This window comes from Ascidia mentula, chromosome 7 (assembly GCF_947561715.1).
Source record: "Ascidia mentula chromosome 7, kaAscMent1.1, whole genome shotgun sequence".
Taxonomy (NCBI): Eukaryota; Metazoa; Chordata; class Ascidiacea; order Phlebobranchia; family Ascidiidae; genus Ascidia; species Ascidia mentula.
This window is the reverse complement of record NC_138572.1, coordinates 1,340,441-1,363,358: the sequence shown is the minus strand read 5'-3', so window position 1 is coordinate 1,363,358 and position 22,918 is coordinate 1,340,441. Positions and strand designations below refer to the sequence as shown.

Sequence of the window (22,918 nt, the reverse complement as noted above, 5' to 3'; positions counted from 1 at the left end):
ACCTTTACCAACAATCATAAGCATGATAAATTGGTGAAATCGTATAAAAGTTCATTGTTCTTAGCATAAGCAGCGATTGTAAAGGCTTCAAGCTATGATGACGTGGGTGGTTTTTCTCATATCTGACGTTCCTCAAACACGACTTCCAGTGCACTTGGAACGTATATAGTTGTAAGCAAGCCGTCGAGGGTGGGGATATTCTCGGGCGCGCACCGAAACTTGAACTTCTGCATGATTTTCACGAAGAAAACGAACACCTCGACCTTTGCCAAACCTTCCCCGGGACAGAAACGTTGACCCATCGAAAAGGGCACAATCTTATCTGAAGCCACAAACTTTCCGTTCCCATCAATGTGGCGATAGGGGTCGAACTTCTCAGGGTCTTTCCATATATCCGGGTCAATGTGGGCGCCCCACAGGCACGGGATTACCTGGAAATGTTGACACAACTTATTAAATGTTGTCTAAGTACGTTTATTATTTTTATGTCGTGTGCCATTTCACACACGTGTGTATTCTAACGGGCTATTTTATTACTTGGATGGTCTACTACGTAAAGAAGAAAAGCTGGAAAAACTACCCAATGTTCGGGTTAAACATAGTGTCCTTTGACTCACTGTCGTATTTTTAGGGATGACATAGTCAAAGAGATAGCAATCTTCAGTTGTTTTGTGTTGGGCGGTCAGGGGCACTAAGGTCTTAATGCGCATTATCTCGTGTAGGAAGGCACAAATGAACGGCATCTCATCACGTTTGGACATTGAAGGAACACCGTTGAAGCCTGAAGACATACGATATCAAATAACTAGAGGTCGACAAGTCTCGCCGTAAATGTCACCGTTGGATGAATGCAATTTACGTTGAAATCTACAGACAGTAGTACACACTGTTTCGGCGTATAAGGTCTCATCAGTGCAGCTATGGTGACTGTGGCACTGGGCTAGCTTTTAAACTAGCTGGCACACTGATTTCCACTTTGTGATACCTTCCGGGTAATGTCAATCCGTTGGCAACCCATCTGGATTCCAAACAACGAACCACCGTGCTTTGAGCGCACCATATCCAAACGGCTGCTTGGATGGTGCTCCAATCGGGCTTCACCCAAATGTGCAAAAGTGGGGTACCCAACAGTATCGACGTTAACCGGAAGGTACCACAAAGAGGAAATCTGTGTGCCTACTAGTTCAAAGCTAGACCAATGCCACAGTCACAAGCTTCACTCATAAGATCTTTAATCGTCAAAACAGTGTGTACACCTGTATACAGCAGCTCTCAATTATCGTTATGGCTCTTTTCGCACATACAATCTACGTTGTTTTGTGCACGAAACACAATTTTTTTTTTAAATTAGGAAAATTGGTTTGGGAATTTCTTGCCAACTGATTCCTGGATTTCCTTCTCAATAATATCCACGTATTCGGGGTGATGCAACAAATGGAGAAAGGACCAGGCAAGGGTTGTACTGGACGTTTCGGTTCCAGCTATGAACAAATCCTTACCGTACATAACCAACTGATCATCCTGCAACATAATGTTGACATATGTTAATATAACAGCAAATGTTAATAGCGGTAATGGACAGAAGTTGGACACTTGGCAAGTACATTAAAAATATCTAGCCCTTAAAGGAAACTAAGGTCTAAGGAGAGGCTTTGCGTTAGTTCAGCTATTTCACCATAACACATATTTTGTGTTGTTTGTTAATGTGGTCAGTCATGGCATGTAGCCAAAGATCGGCGTTCACACACACCGTAAAGAACTTTTTGTTCGCCTCATTTCCATGTTTCTGTTCGAAAATGTAGGCGTCCATGAAATCCCTTAGGTCGTTACGGTTGAACGCTTTCTGATGCTCGGCTACCTCTTCCTTCATAAATTCTGAAAAATAAACGCCTTAAGTTTACGCTTGCACTCAAATCACGTACAAATATGCAACGTCTACGCACGTATGAAATGCAATTACATTGTACAAGTTCCGACCCCTGACGTAAACACACAAAAAAACAAAAGGTACACATAAGACCCACCAACAGAGCTGTGTTGTCGGTTGATGAAGTTGTTGTAAGCTCGTTTAAATCCACCCGGCAAGCAGCTTAGTCTGGGTGAGTAATAAACCCAGAATGTATATAGACCGTCCTCTAAGTCGCCGAACCTGTGAAATCAGAACAAATTATTAAAAAGAAGGTTGGTGTGCAAAAAAATAAAAACACAATCCTACGTTACATTTTGTTTTACAACTCATGTATGCAACTAACAAAAGAAATACATATGCTACATGCTTCTTTGCAACGTAACATATACATTACTTTTTGTGTTGTTACTGGCAATGTGGTGACTGCACAAAATTATTAAGCACAGAAACCAATCACACAAAACTGTTGAATGTTTAAGAAAGGTAAAGGAAAAATGCGTATCGAAATCAGCAATTATAACGGATTTATTTCAAATATCATGGGTCTTACATCAGCTTTAAGTCCTCCAATAAAACGTTGAACCGAGTGTTGTCGTATTCGTATCGTTTTCCCCACACTACTTGAGATGTGATGTTTCCCGTCAAATTAAACAAATATTTCTAAAACAATACAGAGTTTTCGGAAAACCATTTTATATTTTTTATCGTGAGAATTTCGCGAAAAATTATTCGTTCGTGTCTTTCACCTTGAGGTCAAGTGGCTTCCCGATGTTGCTTGTGATAAATTCCAAGAAGTAATCTGCTTCTGTGTGGACAATTTGTTCCATTCGTGTCTTGCCCAGACCGTATCTTCGTAAAAATATACCATGATTAGACTGCACGTATATATAAGTAAAAATCGGTTAATCTAGATTCGATTTATCCGGATTGAGGTTCAACTGTAGCCCAAATACCCGTTTGCCATAATCAATTACCGCTATATAAAATACTCTATTATAACTTTATGATTCCTTTTTGCAGTCTGATTATGTTTATGTTGCCCAAAAGACAAGCAAATAAACGATACAAAAAGTAAAGCGACATAGGCACCGAAACAAAACAGGTTATCGAGTTTGGTGCCCATGTAATGGTAATTTTCTGTAAGATCACAAACGATTTGCAATAATAAACTGAATGAATGACTGCTGCATAAATACATACATAAACACTGCATAATAAAGATACACTTTATTGTCAGATACAGCTTATTATCTTTGGGAGTCACAGAGATACATCCTTACTCTCTCAAAGTTCGCAAACCGAAGTGTTTCATTGCTTTAAAATCGTCCGCGTAATCCTTGAAGAGGATCCCCTTGTTTCCCGTCACATTGCTGAAGATTTCTACGAAGGGTCGACCGGCAAATTGTGAACCCTGCTTCACCAGAGCCTGAAAATCAATGGAACACAGATAAATTTTAGGCCCAATGAAGCCTTGCAGAAGTGTGGTGACAAGGCAGGGTCGCCCCACTGTCCTTGCTTGGCGATCACAGCTATCGTGTGGAGAGCATTAGATTCGCAGGCATAGGAGCCCAGTAGCTATATTTAACATAGACTTGGCAACAAATTTGTTTTCACAGCTTTTGTATGAAAATCCTCAGTCGTTTGTCTTACATGGTCGTTTTGTATATATTTCGCCTGTCAAACGGCATCATCAGTGTATCGCCTTTTCAAGTAAAACTGACAAAAACACAGATATAATGACCCACGTCAGAACAAGAGGATGCATGTCGTAAAAGTGCAAGAGTGCAAAATATGAATGGAACCCAACCTGGTTCAGGGCTTTCCAATTGGTCAAAATCACAACGTCCTCGCCACCAAATCGTAGAGACATCACCGGACCGTATTTCTCCGTACTCATTTGCTTAATTGTACGAGCCGGGAATTCGCCGAGAAAGGGAAGCATCCCAAGGATGGGAATTCCCCTCGGTCCGGGAGGAAATTTGGGATGGGGTTTTCTCCACCATCGTTGGAACAACAACAGGCAGCAAGTTATAAAGACGGCAAGTCCACTTACCGTGTAGTCTAAGAGCATGTTGTTCGTCTGGCGACAACATGGGTTTGGTGTTGGTTTATTGTAATTATTAACACACCATAACACTTTGACCCGCTTTTGTCTTTGCCAGTGTAATAATCTTTAGTGCAATAATCAGTCTTTAGCCCTGTGGACGCCATTTCCCATGAATATGCAGGAATCAGTTTTAAATTAGATTATAGCAAAATACTTGGAGTTGATTATTAGAAATAGAAAAGCCAAAGCTCAATAGCATATTACCTTTGGCTTTTCTATTTCAAGCTTTAATCCTATATATTCACATATAATTCCAACACAATACATAAAGGATGAACAATAAAGTAAAGTTTTTTTTTTGACGTTTTTTTGACGTTTTGGGGGTTCTTTGTCAACTTTTAAACTCTCCGCGTACAAAAAAAAGAGAAACTGCATCAACAGAAAGCACCTAAGCTCAAACACATCCACCTATCAAATAAACATCACAGGCACAATGTCTTGGCCTGTTATATATGGCCAATGGTCAAAATGCCTACGTGTGGTGACAAAATAATTATTATTACGTAAAATCCCAGGTTAGAAAAAAAAATCGGATTTAGTGCAAAAGCGTTTTTCAATGATGAATCACATTTTGTGTAAAACAACAAGACGTGGGAGGTCCCGCGTTGTTGGGCGCAGAGCTTCTCAACTGTTTTCGGTAACGTTAACCACAACTAAAGTCTTGCGCCATTTCATTCACCACCATAATATGTGCGGCGTTTTAGCCGCGATGCCAAAGATTAGAAATTCCAAAAAATAGTGCCAAGTAATAGGGATGACTGCCAGTCCGACCACGGCCAATATTAGTTTAAAACAACAAAGTGATTAACACGAACACAGTGGTTCAGTTCATCGAACTAGTCTCAATACTTGAAACGCAAGAACTGCGCGACCTAACCACAGTCTCGAGAAAGATTCAGACAAAAAAAAACTTTGTTCGTCACTGAACTTGACAAATATTTTCGAGGCAGCTTGAGAGATAGAACTCTTTAAATGTACAGGAATCTCCCGGCAGTCTTATACTAAAGACTCGGTATCTGATGTTTTTAATTTTTAAATCGACATCGTCAGTATCACTAAAAAACAATGCGGTTTGAAATAAAACAAGTAAAACAACACAGAAACTGACATGAAAGTCTAAGGACTGCACACTAATATTCATCCTGTCAGTTGCTGCAGACTTGTAAAAACGTAAAAACACAAACAACTCTGGCAACACCCTTTAAAACCAGTAAAGAAGCTGCCTAAGAGACCAAATAAATCCTCATATATTTTTACAGACAGCAAGTTCCAAACAGCTTTTTAATTTGAGTTTAACCACATCAGCACTGCAGCTATCTTGGCCTTTGTTTTGCTGTATCAGCAATCGCCTATAGGTCAGAGGATGGACGTAGTCGTGTTTGCGAAAATGACGATCAATGTTTGCTATTAGTCTGCTCTTAACTAAGGAATGCGGTTTGGTTGAGAATGTTCATCAGGTTTGTCACCCACGGCATTTTTACAGCGAATTTTACATCCCAGAGTTCAGTAAAGGATATGTATACAAAAACAACACGAAAATTTAAAGTGCCCCTGCAGTCATTTTTTGTGCATAAGTTAAAAATATGTGTAATATTGATTTTAACAATACCAAGTTTTCTGTTATTGGTTGAGTATGTGCGGAGATAACGATGCATAAACTTTTCAAATGGGAAACACTGGTTGAAATTTCGACGCGACCAAAAAAACGCGGTGGTGCACTGGCGTGACGTCATGAGTATTCCCGCAGTAAACAAAATGCATTGCGGGGATATAGCGTAAATCTATTAACAAGTAAATCAATCTGGGAATGCGAAAAACATTGAAATAGAGTGAATAATACTTCAATATCAGCATTCAGGCGTTCCTCTCAGTTAAAAGGACGTCGAAAGAGTAAGGTGCAAATTCAATCATGTTTGTTCCGTTGTCAATTGGAGGTGGTTTTTCGTCTGCACTTCTTATCTCAAAGTTCTGTAAAATCCGGACGAAAATTGCAAACACCTCCATCCTTCCCAACTTCTCGCCAATGCAAAAACGAGGCCCCATTGAGAATGCGATCATTTTTTCTGAGTTTACAAATCTTCCTTCTTCGTCAATGTGACGATACGGATTGAACTCAAAGGGTTTTTCCCATATTGTTGGATCCATGTGAGCCGCCCATATATTGGAAATCACCTAAACATAAAAATAAAAAAAATATTATTTAGCGAACAGGAATCAGTCGGTTCTTGCTAGGTGGTACCGACAGATCACCTAGAACTATTTCTTTTTTGAACACGGCCTGTTGGGATGATGGAAAACTGCCTTCATTGAGTCGCTTTCAATAGAAAATACAACATGTTTTTTTACTTTGCTGCTGCTGTGGGTCTCTAGCGCCACGTCGTGAGTAATGTCAATCTATCTCAATTTACTTGCCTAAATTTCTCGCCATAAGGCTATGTTTTACCATGTGCTAACTTGTTAAGCCATAGGGAACTTAAATTAGTGGCATTCTCAGTACTTTCATTAATTTCTTACCGTGGTTCCTTTGGGAATTGTGTATCCGTACATTTTCGTATTCTCCGTTGCCCTATGGGGAATTCCCAGTGGTGATACTGGTCGAAATCTGAAAACTTCATGCAGGAACGCAAAAGTAATCGGCATCTGATTCTTGAGGGACAGCGACGCCCTTCCGGTTGTACCTGGACGACAACAGCATCTGTTGGTAAAAAGAACTTACCACGCAATAACTTCTACAGGACATAACAACCAATGTCTGATAAAGCACTTGTTATAATTAGAGATATATTACATAGTATGCTAAAATTGAAGAGAGAAAATTAATATAACGCGCCAGCTGTGCTGCAGCTTGTACTCGGGTCATCAACAGAGTATTTTTACGTGTTTAAGCCACTTTGCAGCAAAACAATGTATTCATCATGTTAATGGTGCGTCACACGAACACGTATATGTTATAACGGTAACTTTACAAACCAATAGCATCTGAGATTTCTATGGCGATGAGGTCTTGGAACTGTGGGTAATGCAGTAAACACGTGATCGCCCACCTCACCATGGTAACGGTTGTCTCCAACCCACCTCCGAAAATATCCCGAGCGATAACTTTTAACTCATCGTCCTGAAAATGTTGTATATTGATAAAGCCGAGTTGGATAGGAGGCGAAATGACGGTAAAAGTATGCGTGAAAATGTGCCAGAAGAACAAAATAATTAACATACTGCAAATTGCCTATTAAAATACTGCTTCAAAGTGACAAAAAGAGTTATATTAGGAAATTTTTAACGTGTGTTATGTGGAGTTAAAGTCAAGGCGTTAACAATCTATCGACTCTATTGCTTATACAAGATTTTTAACTCATGTTGAAAACTTATTTCAGATACAAATGACAAACCGGAAATTGAACTATTTCCCCATTCGCTTTCATTTCTTTTTGTTGCTCAAGTAAAAACGCATCGATGAAATCTCGAATGTTGTTGGGATCAAAATTATCTTTGTGCTCCTCTATTTCTTCTTTTAAATGTCCTGCAATCATGACAACTTACTGTAAATATCCTAAACATGTTAAACAAATATGGGAGCATTACTTTGCAGTGTATTATCCGACGATGAAAATAAGGTAAATAAACACATTGAAACACTAAAGTCAATTTACCCATCAGTTCGCTTTGATAAAGCAACCAACGCTCTCTAGCGCCACGAAACGGCGGAAGGAATCGAAGAGAGTAGAACATGGTCAGCATGGAAAAATAAAAAGAATCCTCCGTGTTTGCAAAGCTATAAAAAATCGAATTTGTGGAAATTTATTGCCGGAATTTTGATTTCGAAAAATTGAAGAAATTCAAAGCTTGATAAACAGACAAATGCCGCATGGAATCTGAAAACGTTTTTTTATCCACAGCTGTAATTTGTGCGATCAGACATGCGTACGAAAATAAGAGTTCAGATAATTCACAATTTTCTTTAAATTATTTTGGGGTACATCGAAAGTCTAGGCCAAAGTTGTAAAACTGGTGCCCCGCTGGCCTACAATCTGGCCCACTAAGACGTGTTGTTTAGGTTAGTGAGTGAGATCCATCCCACAGCATTAAACGGGTTCAACACCTCCCTGGTCTAGACCTGTTACTTACGATTTGTGGACGAGCCAAATACATCTTCGAAACGTCGGATCGTTAACATCACACCTTCTGCCGCACATCAAATTGAATACCATGTTACCAGTAACGAGACTAAGATCCGTCTGTTGGAAATCAACAAAAAACAATTATGCGAGCTGCAGACAGGTGGATTTTAAGTGGGAACAGTGTCTGCATCTCACAGAAATAAAATAGAACGGGTTTGTTATATATATTTATAGTAAGATACATACAGGGCCACTGTTTCGACCTATTAGGGTCTCATCAGTGCAACTTGTAGTGATTATAGGCCCTGTTTGCACGTTTACTGTCAGACTTCGTTAATCCGGATTATCTAAACCGGCATTGTATGACGAACCCAGTATTTTGGATTGACGAGACCTGTCTGTGTATTGGGGGATTTTATACTGTTCCAAGCATGTATCGGGTCTATTTCGAAATGGCGAATGTCACGATGGTGTTTGTGTGTTTGCACGAAGTCGTCGCCAAACTTTCCCAACGTATCATTCGAAATGGAGCGGACGACGATCTTATACTTAACTATATGCTATGGTTTACAGGCTCCGCAGCCCAGATATACGATAACTGTGATCGCTGAGTGAGGACCTGCGCAGTAGGGAGACCCTGCCAATCATGCCATTGCATGAAACATTATTACTTTAAGGTTATACAAAATACAAAATGCCAATAACGATTACTCCACTTGGGTCAAAACTACAACGCAAGGAATATGAATCTTACCTTTTACAAGCATTCCGTTTACTTCAAAGTCAAACTTATACCTTAAACATATACGAGACCAACATTTATATTTTTGTGGCGTTATTGAAAACTGATGCTGATAATACATTATTCTGAAACCTGAAGGAATTTACCGTTAGATCGATGGGCAATCCAACTTTATCTCGCAACCTTAGGATGAGCTTGTCGACTTCATCGTTACAAACTTCTTCTAATTCGCTTTTTCCGAAACCAAACCTGAAGTTGGGTGAAGTGAAATTAAATCTGGTTTATAAACTGATCTCAATAAACGTAAGGTATTTCACAAGTCTAAGAATAAAAAAGACTGGCCCATACTGTTATTAACATTGTTATGGTTGAAAGAAGTTTCGGCAAGGTTTTTACATATCAGGAAACACGGAACAGAAATTTCGACTAACAAAGAAAGTATTTTTAAAAAACAGGCAGAGGTTTTTGGGCATTCAAATTTCCTCACCACACTGGTCTACGTTATTTGTACAACCAAACTTAATGATGAGTATACACTACGTGTATGTTACGCGTACTGCTTCAATGTTGTGGATGTAAATTGTCTCATAACCCTGTGGTAGTTGTTGTGGTCGACCATAATAATTCCTTTGTGTTGTGCAATTTCCTGCAACATGCCGATGTCTGGGCGACCGGAAAGCGTTGCGCTGTTCTTCACGAATCCCTGAAGGAAAACAATTAATCCTGTGTGTGTCTGTCGTGTGACGAAATAAAGAGTTTAAAAATATTTAGTTTTCATTACGCCAAGCTTTCATCTCTTTTTGGTGACGTTTACGTATTACGTTAATGTTGACGCTTGCAAAACCCTTGCTGGCATCTTCTATTATGTTGACGTTAGTTTTAACGTATTTATATAAGTTACCGAACTATTTCTGACACAATTCTTGAAATGCTAGTGGGGGCCAAATAATCTAAGCAAGTGAATATTATTGTTTTTAAACATCGCCGTACGAACAAGAAAACGACCAAAGGAGTCTGACAGATTTAAACATTTCAACAAACATCTAACCACAATTTGAATATTTTACAAAAAAACTAAATTTATTCATCTTCAGCTTAAATATTTGAAAGGGGATACGGCAAATCCATCCTTGGTTACGCCAATGCTTCCACGTCAAACTTTAACATACCTGATATATCCAAAATAACTCACAAAGAATGATTGACGATCTGCGTCAATGCAAGCTTTTATTTAAAATTATACACAGAAATATTAATTTCGCCTTGTCGGCATCTCAATTTGTAAATAAAAGATCGCTCTGACGCTGATCGTCCATCATTCTTTGTCAGTTATTTTCGATACCTGACAAGATAAGATAAATCCGTCGGTACCACCTAGCAAACAAGGTGATACCTGTTGTCTGGATGACATTTTTTAACATACCTGATATATCGAGTAATAGCTGTTGAGGAAAACGACATCTTCAAATCCCATCCTAGCTGACATCACAGGTCCGTGTTTCTTCAAACCCCAAGAACGTATCGCCCTTTCCGGGTACTTCCCCGCAAATGGAAGTACACCCAATATGGGAATTCCCCTCGGCCCGGGAGGGAAGTTTGAGGGTTTTTTGTACCATTTTATGAAGAGCAACAAGGTGATGGTCCCTAATAACCACCAGCCGGTGAGATAGGACGATATCGAACTTACAATGGAGAGAAACATAATCTGCAATACACGTTATGAAACTTACGCGTGTTCTTAAACTGTTACACGATGTCGGACTTCGTATGCATTCCAGTTAAAAATTGCACCGGAGCATATCGCAACAGAATTCCCTGACGTTACTGCTGTAATGACAACCTGGAATGTTTGCCAAACTATGACACTGATATGACAATGAGTCGGTATAGCCTTGTTTAAAATGTCACACCTTCTTTTTGGAAGCTTTAGAATGGTGAACGCAGTGGAATTCCTCTACATCCTTATTATTACAATAATAGTTACTTTGCCTATCGGACAAACTTGATATTAAGACAGCAATGAGTCCACTCTGCTTTGTTCAACATATCCCTGCAATTTAACGGCATATTTACATTTCTCTGCATAAACAAGTATAGCTTCGTTAAGGCTTTGTTAAGGCTTCGTTAACCCAAACGAGCGAGCACGAATTTTCAGCACGCCTTCCCTTCTTCAATGTTGTACAAGCAAGAAACGCCACCAGCACACAATATTTGACAAGCGGAAACATCACTTTGCGCTGTCCCATCGATCTCCGTTGCTCTCGCCGCGAAGTTGTTTTACACGAAGTGGGGAACTCCCTAATTGCGCAGTGGACGAAGCTCAAATTTTGCGCGTGTCATCGACTCAGCGTCTCTACCTATCTTATTACATCGGTCGTGTTATGCGAAACAGTCAAGAGGTGCGTTATCTCGTTTCGTCACATTCTGCGCATTGTGGTCGATTTATCATATTAACATCGAAGGCCTCGTCACATGATATTAAAGCCGAGTTAATAATGACAAGGCGTGAGTAAATGCCGACTGTTTCTGCTGCATTCTCAACGCAATTTGCATTATTGACTGCAAAACTTGATGAAAAAAGCCTGCAACCTTTTTTCACATTTTAAAGTTATGTACAGACTTGCACCGCATTTTGCCGCATCACCTTACATTGCCAGCATGCACTTAGCGCTTGGTTCCACTTCAACGTTTCCAGTCATTGCCATTCGCCCTGCAGCAGAAAAAAATGTAGCATTTTGCTTTTTTCTTTTCACATTTCGGTGCGAAATAAACGCCGACGATTTGCACCCAAAACTTTGAGGCGCTCAGTTCTTTCTTTTTTGCGGCCGGGCGGTGACCGGATTTAAAAGGAAACCGACAGGAAAAATTCCTTGGTATTACCTTAAAGGGGAACTTGAAGTTTCTTTTCATTGCAACTTTATCGGTGTCCATGCTACTATTATTTTGTATAATTATTGTTCACGTATGTTCAATTGTTTTTTGCAAAGTGAAATTGAATTAAATTTTCCTTTTCTTGAAAAACAGTCAAACTATTATCATTTCATGCCACAAAAACAAGACCATTGGTCCTGCACCATCGAAGACTGGTTTAATAATAATAATTAAATCTACTAAAACTTATCATTAAATAGCTGTCGCCAATTAGATTGCTATCACCTTAGCTATCACCAATCCTAAACGACGTAATTGGTTTAGCATTTCAAGTATATGATAATTATAACAAGAAAGAAGAAAAAGTTAAATTTATTGCATAGATAAGAAGCGATCGTTAAAACACCATAAGCACAATGTACACCACACAGCCGGCAACAATATCTTATTTCACACACGATGATAATAAACACAGGAAAGAGCTTTGCGGAAAAACGTTTGACGCTTTTGTCATTTTATGCTTTCCGTGCTATCAGACAGCCGTTGTTAACGAACCACGATAAACAGCTTTATTACGTTGTAAGTAGAAGCATGTACAACTAAATATATGCAAACGTGTATTCTGATGTCTAACAGTGTATATCTTTCTTATATAGACCATTAGTAGCCGTTTGTCATGAGAAATTTTCCGTACATAATTAATCTTTACTGACAACGAAATTGCATTTACAACAAAATAAATACCGCCATAACATTTTGCAAATTAAATAACAACAAATTCAATAAAAAAACGTTTTCCGTTTAGCAACAAAATAACCTATTGCAGCCTTACAGGAAGCATGCAGAGCCTATAAAGGAAATCCACGTGCATTTTTTCTCATTGAGTCGCAAATAAAGTTTTGGAAGATCGCCTACAACTCATTTCCCTTGGCTCCAGCATAAAAACCGAACCCACAGGCGATCAGACCGGCTAGGGCACTCCCCCAACACAAGTAGAAACTGTATCCAAAGTAGAGGGCTCCACCCTTGGCCACCGTCTGATCGATGCTCCCAGCCACGTACACTATGCCAGCTGTGATTGCGAACAAAGCTACAAAGAAACAATAAAGTATTTAGGTTTTGGTTGTCATGGCGACAAGTGGATGATATTTGCCCACATTGAACAAGCTGTAGTTGCTGTCCTGGATTTCACAGGAAGTTTCGTTTTCCTCACCAAAGTTTATATATCCTGTGTCGCATAACATTGCTTACATGAAATCCACTCTGGCAGAATCTTACTAAACGACGCTCTTTCAAGTAGTAGATTTAAAGAGCAACGAGTTCAAAAACGTAGCTTTTTAGACAAACTTTTGTACAAAGAAAAAAGATTTACCTGAAAATAAATACAAAGTAGCTGCTGTCAGGCCCTGTTGTCTAAGATATTTGTTGAGGAAAACAGCAAAGAAGATGATTGCAGAGAGGGCAAATGTCGCACTCACAATGCAAAGGATGGCTGTCACCAAACTGATCACTTCATTACCTGAAAAAGAAAGGAACACAAGTTCTACAGTAATCAGTTTTTTAAAACACAAACAAGTTTAATTATTGATACATTTGATAAACTTTTTGGACAAGTATAAGTTTCATGTAGATGTCTCAGTTCTAAAACAAACACATTTTAAGCGAAGTTCAGTTTATTCCGTAAAACAAAATGAATTATTGTGGTTTTGACGGGTCATGCTGTCAAGAGAACTAAAAAATCATCCTGGTCTCCTTTTCATTGGCAATGACATAAAACGCATCTTTAAAGTTAAACTTACCAAAAACTCCTGTACACCCAATCACTCCTCCCCCGGTTCCAACGCAGTTTATGAAGATCCCCGTTCCGTTGTCGAGCCAGGCAGGGGTGGCTGCCGACACAATTATTAAGACAAGACTTAGAAGCCCGAACACCACTGTCATTACTACGTCAAACATCTTCAACCTGGTAAGATCTACTCAGCCACTGGCATTAAACCTTACTTTAAGTTTTGCTACACTTGCAGTTGCCTGGAGAAGAACGGTCAGAATATATACACTTTAAAGATTCCGTTGCATTGAGATATTTTTTCATGATATACCGGGAGATCGACATGTCTTTCGCACATCAAACGTTTCACAAAATTTTCCAAAAGTTACAAATTTCTTGTCTGACTATCGCGATGAAATAAATAAAAAGCGAATTTTGGGCGTTTCTCTATTCGCTAAAGTCACGTGATCGGCTCCGGAAAATGCGTCGATTTCCTTTTCGGAAATTCTGCGTCTTTTCCGTTACGAGAAACCGCGCGTGTCGTTATAATAAACATTGTCACATATACTGGGGAATAATTGTTTTAAACAAATACATGATGTCCCTTTTTCGGTAAACTAAATTGTACATTAATGTTATCAGCTAAATATGCCAATAAAGGTTGTGTCTGTTCGTAAAAAAATGACAGAAATACACATTTTTTGAAACTAATTTCTGAATGATGGGAAGTAAAGTAGATGCCTCATTACAAAACAACAAAGTATACAAATGTTAACGAAGCATTTTATTCTTATTCACACGAAACAACATTTGTACAAAGCATGGAACATCAGGATAATGACGAAACGGAGGTAAAACTTATTGCTCAAGTGGCGCTTGTTTTTCTACAACGAAAATTGTTGCCATTGGTTCCGATCGACAAGAAAAAAGAATAACAATATAGCGCTACCACGTGGTCAATAAATAGCCCATTGTTCGCCGACGAAATTTGTATTTAACAATGCAAATGATTCAAAAATTGTCGGAATCATGTTTGCCTTTCAATTACAAACAAAATTATGCACACGGTAACATCGGTCGTGCATCGATCCTTTAAATTCTCGCAAAATGGTTTCGGTAAAATGATTTTATTAAAGTTCGAGACAATAAAATATAAGAGTCTTCCACTGGATTCACGGACTCAAAATTTCTCCTCTGCAACAGGAAAAGAGTTTGGTTTAACCAGCAGGCGTCACTTTAGTAACCAGTTGAGTACCTAACGGAAAGTTACCACAAGTGGAAATCTGTGTGCCTGCTAGTGTAAAAGCTAGCACCATGTGCCACAGTCAACAGCTGCACTGATGAGACCTTACAGGTCAAAATAGTGTGTACACCCTTATATGCAGCTCTAAACGCAAGGAATCTGACACATGTCCTTATTATGTGAACATCATTCATTTGAGTATAAAGAGACTGGCCTATATTGTTATTAACATTGTCATGTTTAAAAGAAAACTGATGATGGCATAAGTTTTTGCCGAAACGTCTTCTTTTAAACATGACAGTGTTAATAGCGATACCCGCCAGTCTCTATAAACTCAGAATTATGAGAAAACCCGTGAGTTGTGTTCCTAAGTTCATCATTCATTTGGTTTCATAAGTGCAACTTGGTGTGACCATTGTAGACGATCTCTTTTGTGGTGAGACTATAAAATCACCGTCATCTTATTGCTTAGAAATATATGCCTGTATGAGTGGTTTTTCATATTTAACATCGCAACTACCTTCGGATTGTGTGTCAGGGCATTTTTGTCATCGGAATCATATTTTTTTGTATTATTAGGTCTTAAAAATTCGCCCTACTCAATACCTTTCCACGTCTCCATCGATGGGCTTCTGTTTTGGTAGAAACTGGGAAAGTCTCCAAATCCTTAAAATCACTCTGAATTACAAAAAAAAAACGTCTTTCTACAAACTACTTTCGCTACTGGACAAGTGTTAAACACAACGTGCAAGATCCAAATTCTCCTAGTGTAAAATGAGAGGTTTGGGGTAAAATGCAATTCCACGCGAAGTTCAAAAGGTCACCAATTCAATTACCCATACCTTTTAGCCCAAATTAACGCATATATGTTTGCGATGCAAAATCTTAAAATCAATTTTTAATTTATTTTCTCCCAGGCGTTTTTTTTATTCTTATTCCTTAGAAACTGGAGTTACATCTATTTGTTTAAGCATTAAAACACTTTCCAAAACCAGAGCACAAATAATGATTAATTAAACAGAAACCACAAATCAGACACTCCCATAATAGCTAATTGCTACTTCACCACACAAAAAACGCTAAAACGACATCAAAAGCTTCGTGGAAATATCCATTGAATTACTTTTGTTAGTGTTGAAATGTACACGCTTTTGAAGGAGTTAGAATAAGAGAATAATTTTATGCATTGATAAAATTCTATAGCAACGAACACTACTCTCTAGCATACTCACTTTGGTAGTCGCATTTTCTCTTTCCTACACAAGAATAAGAACATATTATTATGGGTTCTATGCCAGAAAAATACAAAATCTTTAATTATTTATGTTTAAAACCCAAGTCCAAAGTTGATCATAGGTAGCGTGTAATGATAATTCAGCTACTTGCAGCTTAAAGCCAGCACATTATTATTATTATAGATAGTATCCAGCAACAATGTGGTTTAAACTCACGGAGGTTTTTTGGGATGATTGGCGTTCGCCATTGCGTCCTTATAAATGTTTGAGCTGAGGAATCGTTTGTAGGAATCTTTCTTCATTAGTTTGTAGATGTGTTCCAACGCCGTATCGAACGTGTAACGCGTTTTGTTCTTCTTCATCTCTTGTTTGACTTGATTCATCGTCTGTGTGTCGATATTGATCGGCGTCGACGCGTTCGAAGACACGAATTCACTAAAATATATTCCAGCGTTTAATATGAAGGATCTGAACCTAGTTGGGCACCCAACGGATCCCGAAAGTGAAAATTTTATACAACTGCTATTTTAAAAACTTGTCTTTTTCTGCAAAAGTTCTCAGTAGAAACGTTAGCCCGCTTAGTTGCAAATGTTAGAAAACGTCATAAAAGAAAACTGTGTAGTGGCCCTGTCTGCAGTTCATTAAAAAAAATTCTAGGCTTTCTTTCTTGTACCTTATTCTCTTTGTTGATTACGTGAATATAAAACAATTTCGCACCTGAAGATTGTTTTAATTAACTCGTCCACTTCGCTTTCAGGGGCGCTCCTGAGATAAACACAGTCCAAGTAGAACGACAAATTCTCCTCGCTGAATTCTTTCTTTAAATGATCAGTGAAGAAATTGAGTCCAAGGTCGTCTTTCAACAGAATGTCGAAGTTGAGTCCCCAACTTTTGCACTGGGTAATGTAGGGTCCGGTTTCTCTGTCAACAAAAGTGATGTTTATTTGCAGAAGGAACTGTATGAGTACAAAGTGAAATTTAAATAAAAAAAATTGCTTTTTTTCTGTTAGGCATTTCTGTGGAGGAAATATTTTAACAAAGGAGCAATGGTTACGCCATGAAAATTTGGTCAGTTTTTCTTGCGACACGATTGAAAATTAAACAGAAAATTCTTAAATCTTCACGAGGACAAAGTGCAATAAAGGTATATTTAAAACAGTTGCGTTTTTCATTCAGATATTTTTGGTTTTCGTGTTCAGATAAGCTGTTATCTTTATTAACACGATGTCACCAAAGGGCAAACGTCTGTAATCCCCTGAATTTTAAATCTGGATAATCCAAATCCGGCTGTAATCCTAATGAAGGTTGGGCCAAAGCAGGGATTACAAATCAATCGCAATAACAATCCTGATTGATGCACAACAATCCACAATGGTTATGAAAACAATTGCCTTTCTCCAGTTTCAGTCGCAATACACGAGAGACTAACAATTAACTCACTCCGTTGGTACAACCGGCCAGGCGCCCGCCACGACGTCCGATTTCCATGGGTTGTAGTAAAGAGGGTCGGAGATGACAAATGGATCGAAACTCGACCAATCCGTGCAAACCGTGCATATTCTAATTAAAATTAAAATAACCTTGATCTTTACACGACGCATTAGAACAGAAGTTCGCATATAGTGAGTTGTTTAATGCTGTCGGGCCAATTTTATTTTCATACGAAACTGCGTGACCTTACCTCGAGTGCAATGATAAAAAAAACGATTTAACTTAAAAAAGACTATATTTTGTTTTTAAGGACATTTTAAGTGCAAATTGGGACGGCCCTGCTTACCTTGTGCAACTTGATTTCAGTATTCTTGAAGGGGACGCCCCAAGGGTTTTTTTCTTTTCTTTCTTGTTTGTTGCTGTAATAAAGTTAGAAAACGTCGAAAAATAAATTCCCAACGAAAACCTGTGTAATTTTCTCACTGTTTGGTTTGGGATTTTCCGGGGGCAGATTTCTGTTCTGACCTCGCAGACACGAATTCCAATTATCTGTATTGAGGCCTCCCGCGAATCGTTTCAAGTGCTCAGGTCTATTGATTCGCCAAAACGCAAATTCCTGCCACTTTTTAATGAACTGGTCAGTGATGCAACATTGCTGCAGTAGCCTGCACAGAAAAACTGGCAATTAACACGCGAGTAATTGCGTTTGTTTACATTTTCTGCCGCTTGGTTTAGTCTGGGGGAGTAGCTCTACTGACTTACGTTTCTTGAACTGTGGTTGATTTTTTCGCGAATTCCCATTGATGACTCAGCATTTTTTCCAGTTTGTTTAGACATTTCTAAAAAAAATTTAGCCACATTCAAAAATATAACCACTATTCGTCAGCAATTGCTGGTAGTTTTTCTTGATGTTGTTGTGTGGTTTTATGGGTGAACTACATCTTTCACCATTGTTTTTAGTGCTGTTCAATGACGTCGTGCGTTTATGATGCTGGTTGTCATTACTCTTTTACGTGCTCACGTGATTCGCACTTCCTTATCTTTCTGCCTCCGGTGTTAGAAAGCCTTGCACAGCAGTGCAGTTCGTAGTTGTGTAGATGCAGTGGCAGGGTCCACAGTGTTCACCATTTTTTTTTTTTATTTGCTTGCCTATCTTGTGTAAAGGTAGCTTCGAGTGCTTTATTGCATTTTATTTGCAGAAACTGATGATGCCTTTGTAGGCGAAATCGATTTTTCGTATTTTAAAAATAAATCGACTGACGATAATCAGAAACACTTGGTTTCAAACATTTGCTAACCACATTCAGTATATTTTATATACTTCTACGCAAAAAGTTTTAAGCCATTTTTAATCTCCATGCCATATATATACTTGTTTGAAGAATAAGAAGGATTAAAGTAGAGGGATAGTAGGTGATGGATGAATCACTTCATAAATAATGTAACTTACTGCCTCGTATTCATCCAAAGGACAAAAGTCAGGACTCATCTCTCTTGACAGAAGATAGCAAGCTGTAAGGCAATACATCAATAACGCATTTATTATTCAAGGCATAAGCTTAAAACTAATGTTACTGAATTTTACGATAGATTTCTGCAATAATAAATGTAGAAACGCAAAAGAAAAACGCCTGAGCTATGATATCTATGTCATGAGCAAAACGTATTGAACACTGTTGTGTTTATCATCAGTGCACAAAGGTACAACGGTTTGCACAGAGCACGTTACCGCATTACAAATTAGCTCTGACGTTTCGCATAATTAACTCCGTTTTTCGCACATAGAAGTAGAAACCTTGGTTAAGTATTATTTTCAAATCAAATCTTTTGTGTGCAAAATAAGTGGTGTTGATAACTTTGAATAAAAACGTCAAAGCTAGGATGCTGTAGTACTGATGATGAACCAAGTATAGGTTCGAAACGTTTACCTAAAATGATTAACAACATCTTAGCTTTGGCTTTTTTACTCAAATCTTTTGTATTTTACGCAAAATAGCTTCTACGCGGATGAGGGCAAGAAAAAAGAACGACACAGACACCGATAAAACCATAAATGTTATTGAGTCAGACGTTTGTGGGTAATTATTTTGACTGTCTAATATCTAACATAAATAATTTTGGGCGGAAAAAATTTTTTGGCTCCCTCACGGAAAGTCAAGCAAAAATTTCCATCAAAACATGTGACTTTATCACACTATTATCTACCAACAATTACATTCTACACAACCGTACCATGGTCACTTTCAGTAGCAGTGAGGTTCTCCGACGGCCAATAAAACGGGGTCTAAAAAGAAAATATTACAATTTAAGACACATTTATGGAAACCCGTATTTGCGAGGTTGAAATCTATGGGCTTTCAAGTATGACATTTTTTCACTAGAAATTTTGCAATTTGAAATTAAAAAAATCATTTTATTGAGGGCGACAAAGGGGCATAAAAACATATGTTAAAATCAGCAAAAGAAATTCCATACCTGGTATCTGTAAAGAACATGGTCATCTTGCTCTCCAACCCTAATCTCATGTGAGTTCCAATCAGTTCGGCATGGAAATATGAAACCAGCTCTACATAACATTGTCGCTAGATGGCAGGCTTCTGCAAAAACATATCCTTCACTGAGTCTTAAGCATAGGCGAAATATACATAACCAGAAATAAAGTTAAACAAACGACTCAGGATTATTTACAAGATTTGGGTTCGAAACCAGTTTACCATTTACTAGATCAAGTTTCCGTTTGGTATATGGGTCAGGCGCCTTAGATGTGTACATTTTTAACATCGAACCGCACTGGTTAACACATATGCGTCAGACGCCCTAACCCAGGGGTTTTAAACTCAAACTTCTCAGAGGGCCAAAGAAAAACTAACAAGGGAAACTCGAGGGCCGCACTGTAAGAACTATGTCTATGATAAAATGTCACCAAAAGTTATACACAAAAAGAATAAATTTGTAGTTGAAACATTGTGCCGTAAAATGGGTACAGATCTGCCGCGAAAGTTTGTCAGTGAACAATCATGTTTCAGGATACGTTGCAAAATATCGCCCGCTTAAGTATAACCACATACGAAACGTTGTATGAATCAAGGTTTCGCCGTACATGAAACAAAACGTAATTTCCCACCTGGGTACAGGGTGATGTCCAATTCCGACATCAGCCACTGGATGAGAGAGGAGGATAGAAATGCATAAGGAACTCCAACCTTCGCACATTCAGCGTTGATTCCACAGGTTTTCTGGCACCCGGCGACATCGCAAATGTTCTTAAAATTTTGATTCATGGTCGCAATTCCTTTGTTCTGGTCTTGCATCTTCATAGTGAGCGCAGCCAACTTCATACAAATCAAAATTCAAATCACTTAAGTTTTGGGTTTGAAGGCTTGGCAGCCCAGGCATAGATCGCGATACGATAGCTGTGATCGTCCTGCGCAGTGGGGCGAACCTGCGCAGTGGGGCGATCCTGCCAATCATGCCATTGCATGAAATATTACTGCCCTTAAGTTTTGCACACAAGTTTTGCATAAGTTTCCAAGCTCATGAACAATAGATTGAGTATTTACGATTAGATTGGCACTGATAAAACCACAAGGGTTATCGAGTCAGGCGCCCATGTAAGGTGATTTCCTCACGAATGGGTTTGCGAGAAGCTGCATATAAAGGTTAGGTGGCAACCTGGTCGTGCTGGCCAAAGCAAAACCCATCACAACGCTACGCCAACTCATGCACACAGATATGTAAACGCCAAAACCTTCGGAATCACTGATTGCACAAAAACAACCATTAGGAAATTTACGAAACTTCGTGCGAAATTAATTTATTCTGGTGCGAATGGCACTTATTTAAATTTTCTATTTTATTAACATGGTCTGTTTATTGTAGAGAGCGATTTTAATAATTCAATTTTTTTATGCGAATTCAATTCTGAATGGGAAAACCAGTGCTAGAAGTCTACTTGTAACCATGGAAACCATCCATGTTCATTAACCTTAGGGCATACACCTAAAATGGCTGGTATTAGCGTTGTTAATAATCTTGCAATTGCAAAACAAATAATCCGGGTTATGACCAATGGGAATAGACGCGGCTATTGGCGTCATCGTATAGAGCTATTTGTTGTCAACTGATATCGATTGCAAAGTCAAAACAGGGTAATTTACCCTGGCGAAAACGCTCTGGCGAGGAGGGAATTGAAGGCCCTGTTCTGGTTTTCCTTTTGAACTATCTTCGTCCTGTAATTAAATGTCAAAGTTCAGTCCTAATGCACTGCACGTTTCTTGGGCTATTTCTTATCGTTCATAATGGGATCAAATGCACTGAGATACATTTATAATGAATGGCTCAGACGATTTCTACCCAAAGTATAATTACAACATTTCACGAAAACCTTAAAACTAAATCAGTTAGCTTGATATTCTAGATTAAAGATCTTTAGTACAAAATCATTTAAAATACCTGGCAGTTTTAAGCTAATGTAACCAAACACGTGGTTGCTGCACCCGTTTCGAAAAAGCTGTTTCACAATGTATCGGGATTTTATATTATTAAAACAACAAGGTTTTACATATTTGTATCTTGTTAACTTTGTGCTCACGTTTATGAAATCATGTATTTCCAACGTTAAATCTGTTGGCTTTTACATAAAACATTTCGTGTAAGACGTAAATACTTTTTAGCTAAACATACTTGTCTTATGCGAAAGCCAACAGATTTTAACCTTGGAAATACAGGAATTTTAACTTTCGCAAAATGTAACGGATTTTTTTCACAGTAAGAAAGAAAGATTGATTTCACCTGGTCCAGAGCTTGGACATTGAGAAGGACTCCGTCCTTTTCGCTGCTGATTATTAACGAACCATCACCTACAAGAGCATAACGTTGTGATGCTTGTATACACTGTGCCATCAAAGCCAACTCTGTGTTGATGGGAATAATATTTTTATTTGAAAACGTTTAGTGGACCCTGCAGGGTTGTCCAAATAAACCGTTTGAATTGATTGTCGGTGAAAGCATATGTTGTGTAATGTAACAATGAAAACCTTGAAACGATGAAATGCCAGCAGATATTTTACACAAATTAAGACTTCATCAGTGTTATGTATTGAACCTTGTGAAGTAAAACTTTGTTACACGATATGATTGGGATAACCAGGCGTAGTTACACGATATGATTGGCAGGATCGCCACTGCGCACGTCCTTACATGGCGATCACAGCTATCGTATCGCTTGATTTTTCAGATCTCGCTCCGACTTGTCAGAAAAAAGTGTCTGATGCAACTAGGCTGCAGTGCATGCATGGGCTACCTTTTAACTTGTTACGCCTTGTATAGACTCACCAAATAAGGGCGATATTAATGCTCCTTCGAATGCTCTTTTCCATGTGGTTCTCGCCCACTGTGATCCACGTCTTCTTTGGCTTGAATTAGAAGCCATAGTTCAGGTTGCTACACAACACAGTTAGTTATCTTACTTAAATCAAAGCATCTGAAAAAAAAG

At 38.6% G+C, this 22,918-nt stretch overlaps 4 protein-coding genes across 4 annotated transcripts; all 4 read right to left on the bottom strand.

The window, feature by feature from the left end:
* Positions 1-116: 116 nt before the first annotated feature.
* LOC145908857 (cytochrome P450 2B1-like) lies at positions 117-3,980 on the bottom strand. The gene is made up of 9 exons (XM_082996178.1): positions 3,717-3,980; positions 3,190-3,335; positions 2,656-2,758; positions 2,460-2,569; positions 2,025-2,149; positions 1,751-1,875; positions 1,377-1,521; positions 618-781; positions 117-431 (listed from the first exon to the last, which is right to left on the bottom strand). The coding sequence occupies exons 1-9, from the start codon at positions 3,978-3,980 to the stop codon at positions 117-119; spliced, it is 1,497 nt and encodes a 498-aa protein (XP_082852304.1).
* A 1,890-nt stretch (positions 3,981-5,870) lies between these two features.
* On the bottom strand, positions 5,871-10,477 carry LOC145908856 (cytochrome P450 2U1-like). Its single transcript, XM_082996177.1, has 9 exons — positions 10,300-10,477; positions 9,434-9,579; positions 9,023-9,125; positions 8,142-8,251; positions 7,667-7,788; positions 7,406-7,536; positions 6,987-7,131; positions 6,531-6,694; positions 5,871-6,188 (listed from the first exon to the last, which is right to left on the bottom strand). Exons 1-9 carry the CDS (start codon positions 10,360-10,362, stop codon positions 5,871-5,873), a joined length of 1,302 nt encoding a protein of 433 aa, XP_082852303.1. The 5' UTR covers positions 10,363-10,477.
* Positions 10,478-12,658: 2,181 nt separating this feature from the next.
* On the bottom strand, positions 12,659-13,703 carry LOC145909131 (uncharacterized). Its single transcript, XM_082996445.1, has 3 exons — positions 13,547-13,703; positions 13,120-13,266; positions 12,659-12,837 (listed from the first exon to the last, which is right to left on the bottom strand). The coding sequence occupies exons 1-3, from the start codon at positions 13,701-13,703 to the stop codon at positions 12,659-12,661; spliced, it is 483 nt and encodes a 160-aa protein (XP_082852571.1).
* Positions 13,704-15,357: 1,654 nt separating this feature from the next.
* On the bottom strand, positions 15,358-22,855 carry LOC145908855 (regulator of G-protein signaling 6-like). The gene is made up of 15 exons (XM_082996176.1): positions 22,759-22,855; positions 22,216-22,283; positions 21,582-21,653; positions 20,549-20,756; positions 19,900-20,021; positions 19,657-19,708; positions 18,875-18,936; positions 18,187-18,263; positions 17,908-18,089; positions 17,771-17,843; positions 17,434-17,553; positions 16,711-16,914; positions 16,210-16,428; positions 15,991-16,014; positions 15,358-15,436 (listed from the first exon to the last, which is right to left on the bottom strand). The coding sequence occupies exons 1-15, from the start codon at positions 22,853-22,855 to the stop codon at positions 15,358-15,360; spliced, it is 1,659 nt and encodes a 552-aa protein (XP_082852302.1).
* Between the last annotated feature and the right edge of the window lie 63 nt (positions 22,856-22,918).

Coding starts and splice junctions, on each gene's coding strand:
- LOC145908857 (XM_082996178.1), bottom strand. CDS start 3,980: ATGCTCTTAGACTACACGGTAAGTGGACTTGCCGTCTTTATAACTTGC. Junction 3,336..3,716: donor ATTGGAAAGCCCTGAACCAG/GTTGGGTTCCAT, acceptor ATTGATTTTCAG/GCTCTGGTGAAGCAGGGTTC. Junction 1,876..2,024: donor CCGACAACACAGCTCTGTTG/GTGGGTCTTATG, acceptor TTTATTTTTCAG/AATTTATGAAGGAAGAGGTA.
- LOC145908856 (XM_082996177.1), bottom strand. CDS start 10,362: ATGTCAGCTAGGATGGGATTTGAAGATGTCGTTTTCCTCAACAGCTAT. Junction 7,132..7,405: donor GGGAAATAGTTCAATTTCCG/GTTTGTCATTTG, acceptor CAACATTTTCAG/GACGATGAGTTAAAAGTTAT. Junction 6,695..6,986: donor AGAAATCTCAGATGCTATTG/GTTTGTAAAGTT, acceptor GTTGTCGTCCAG/GTACAACCGGAAGGGCGTCG.
- LOC145909131 (XM_082996445.1), bottom strand. CDS start 13,703: ATGTTTGACGTAGTAATGACAGTGGTGTTCGGGCTTCTAAGTCTTGTC. Junction 13,267..13,546: donor TGGGTGTACAGGAGTTTTTG/GTAAGTTTAACT, acceptor TTTCTTTTTCAG/GTAATGAAGTGATCAGTTTG. Junction 12,838..13,119: donor TACTTTGTATTTATTTTCAG/GTAAATCTTTTT, acceptor GTTTCTTTGTAG/CTTTGTTCGCAATCACAGCT.
- LOC145908855 (XM_082996176.1), bottom strand. CDS start 22,855: ATGGCTTCTAATTCAAGCCAAAGAAGACGTGGATCACAGTGGGCGAGA. Junction 21,654..22,215: donor ATGTCCAAGCTCTGGACCAG/GTGAAATCAATC, acceptor ATTTAATTACAG/GACGAAGATAGTTCAAAAGG. Junction 17,844..17,907: donor GGAAAATCCCAAACCAAACA/GTGAGAAAATTA, acceptor ACTTTATTACAG/CAACAAACAAGAAAGAAAAG.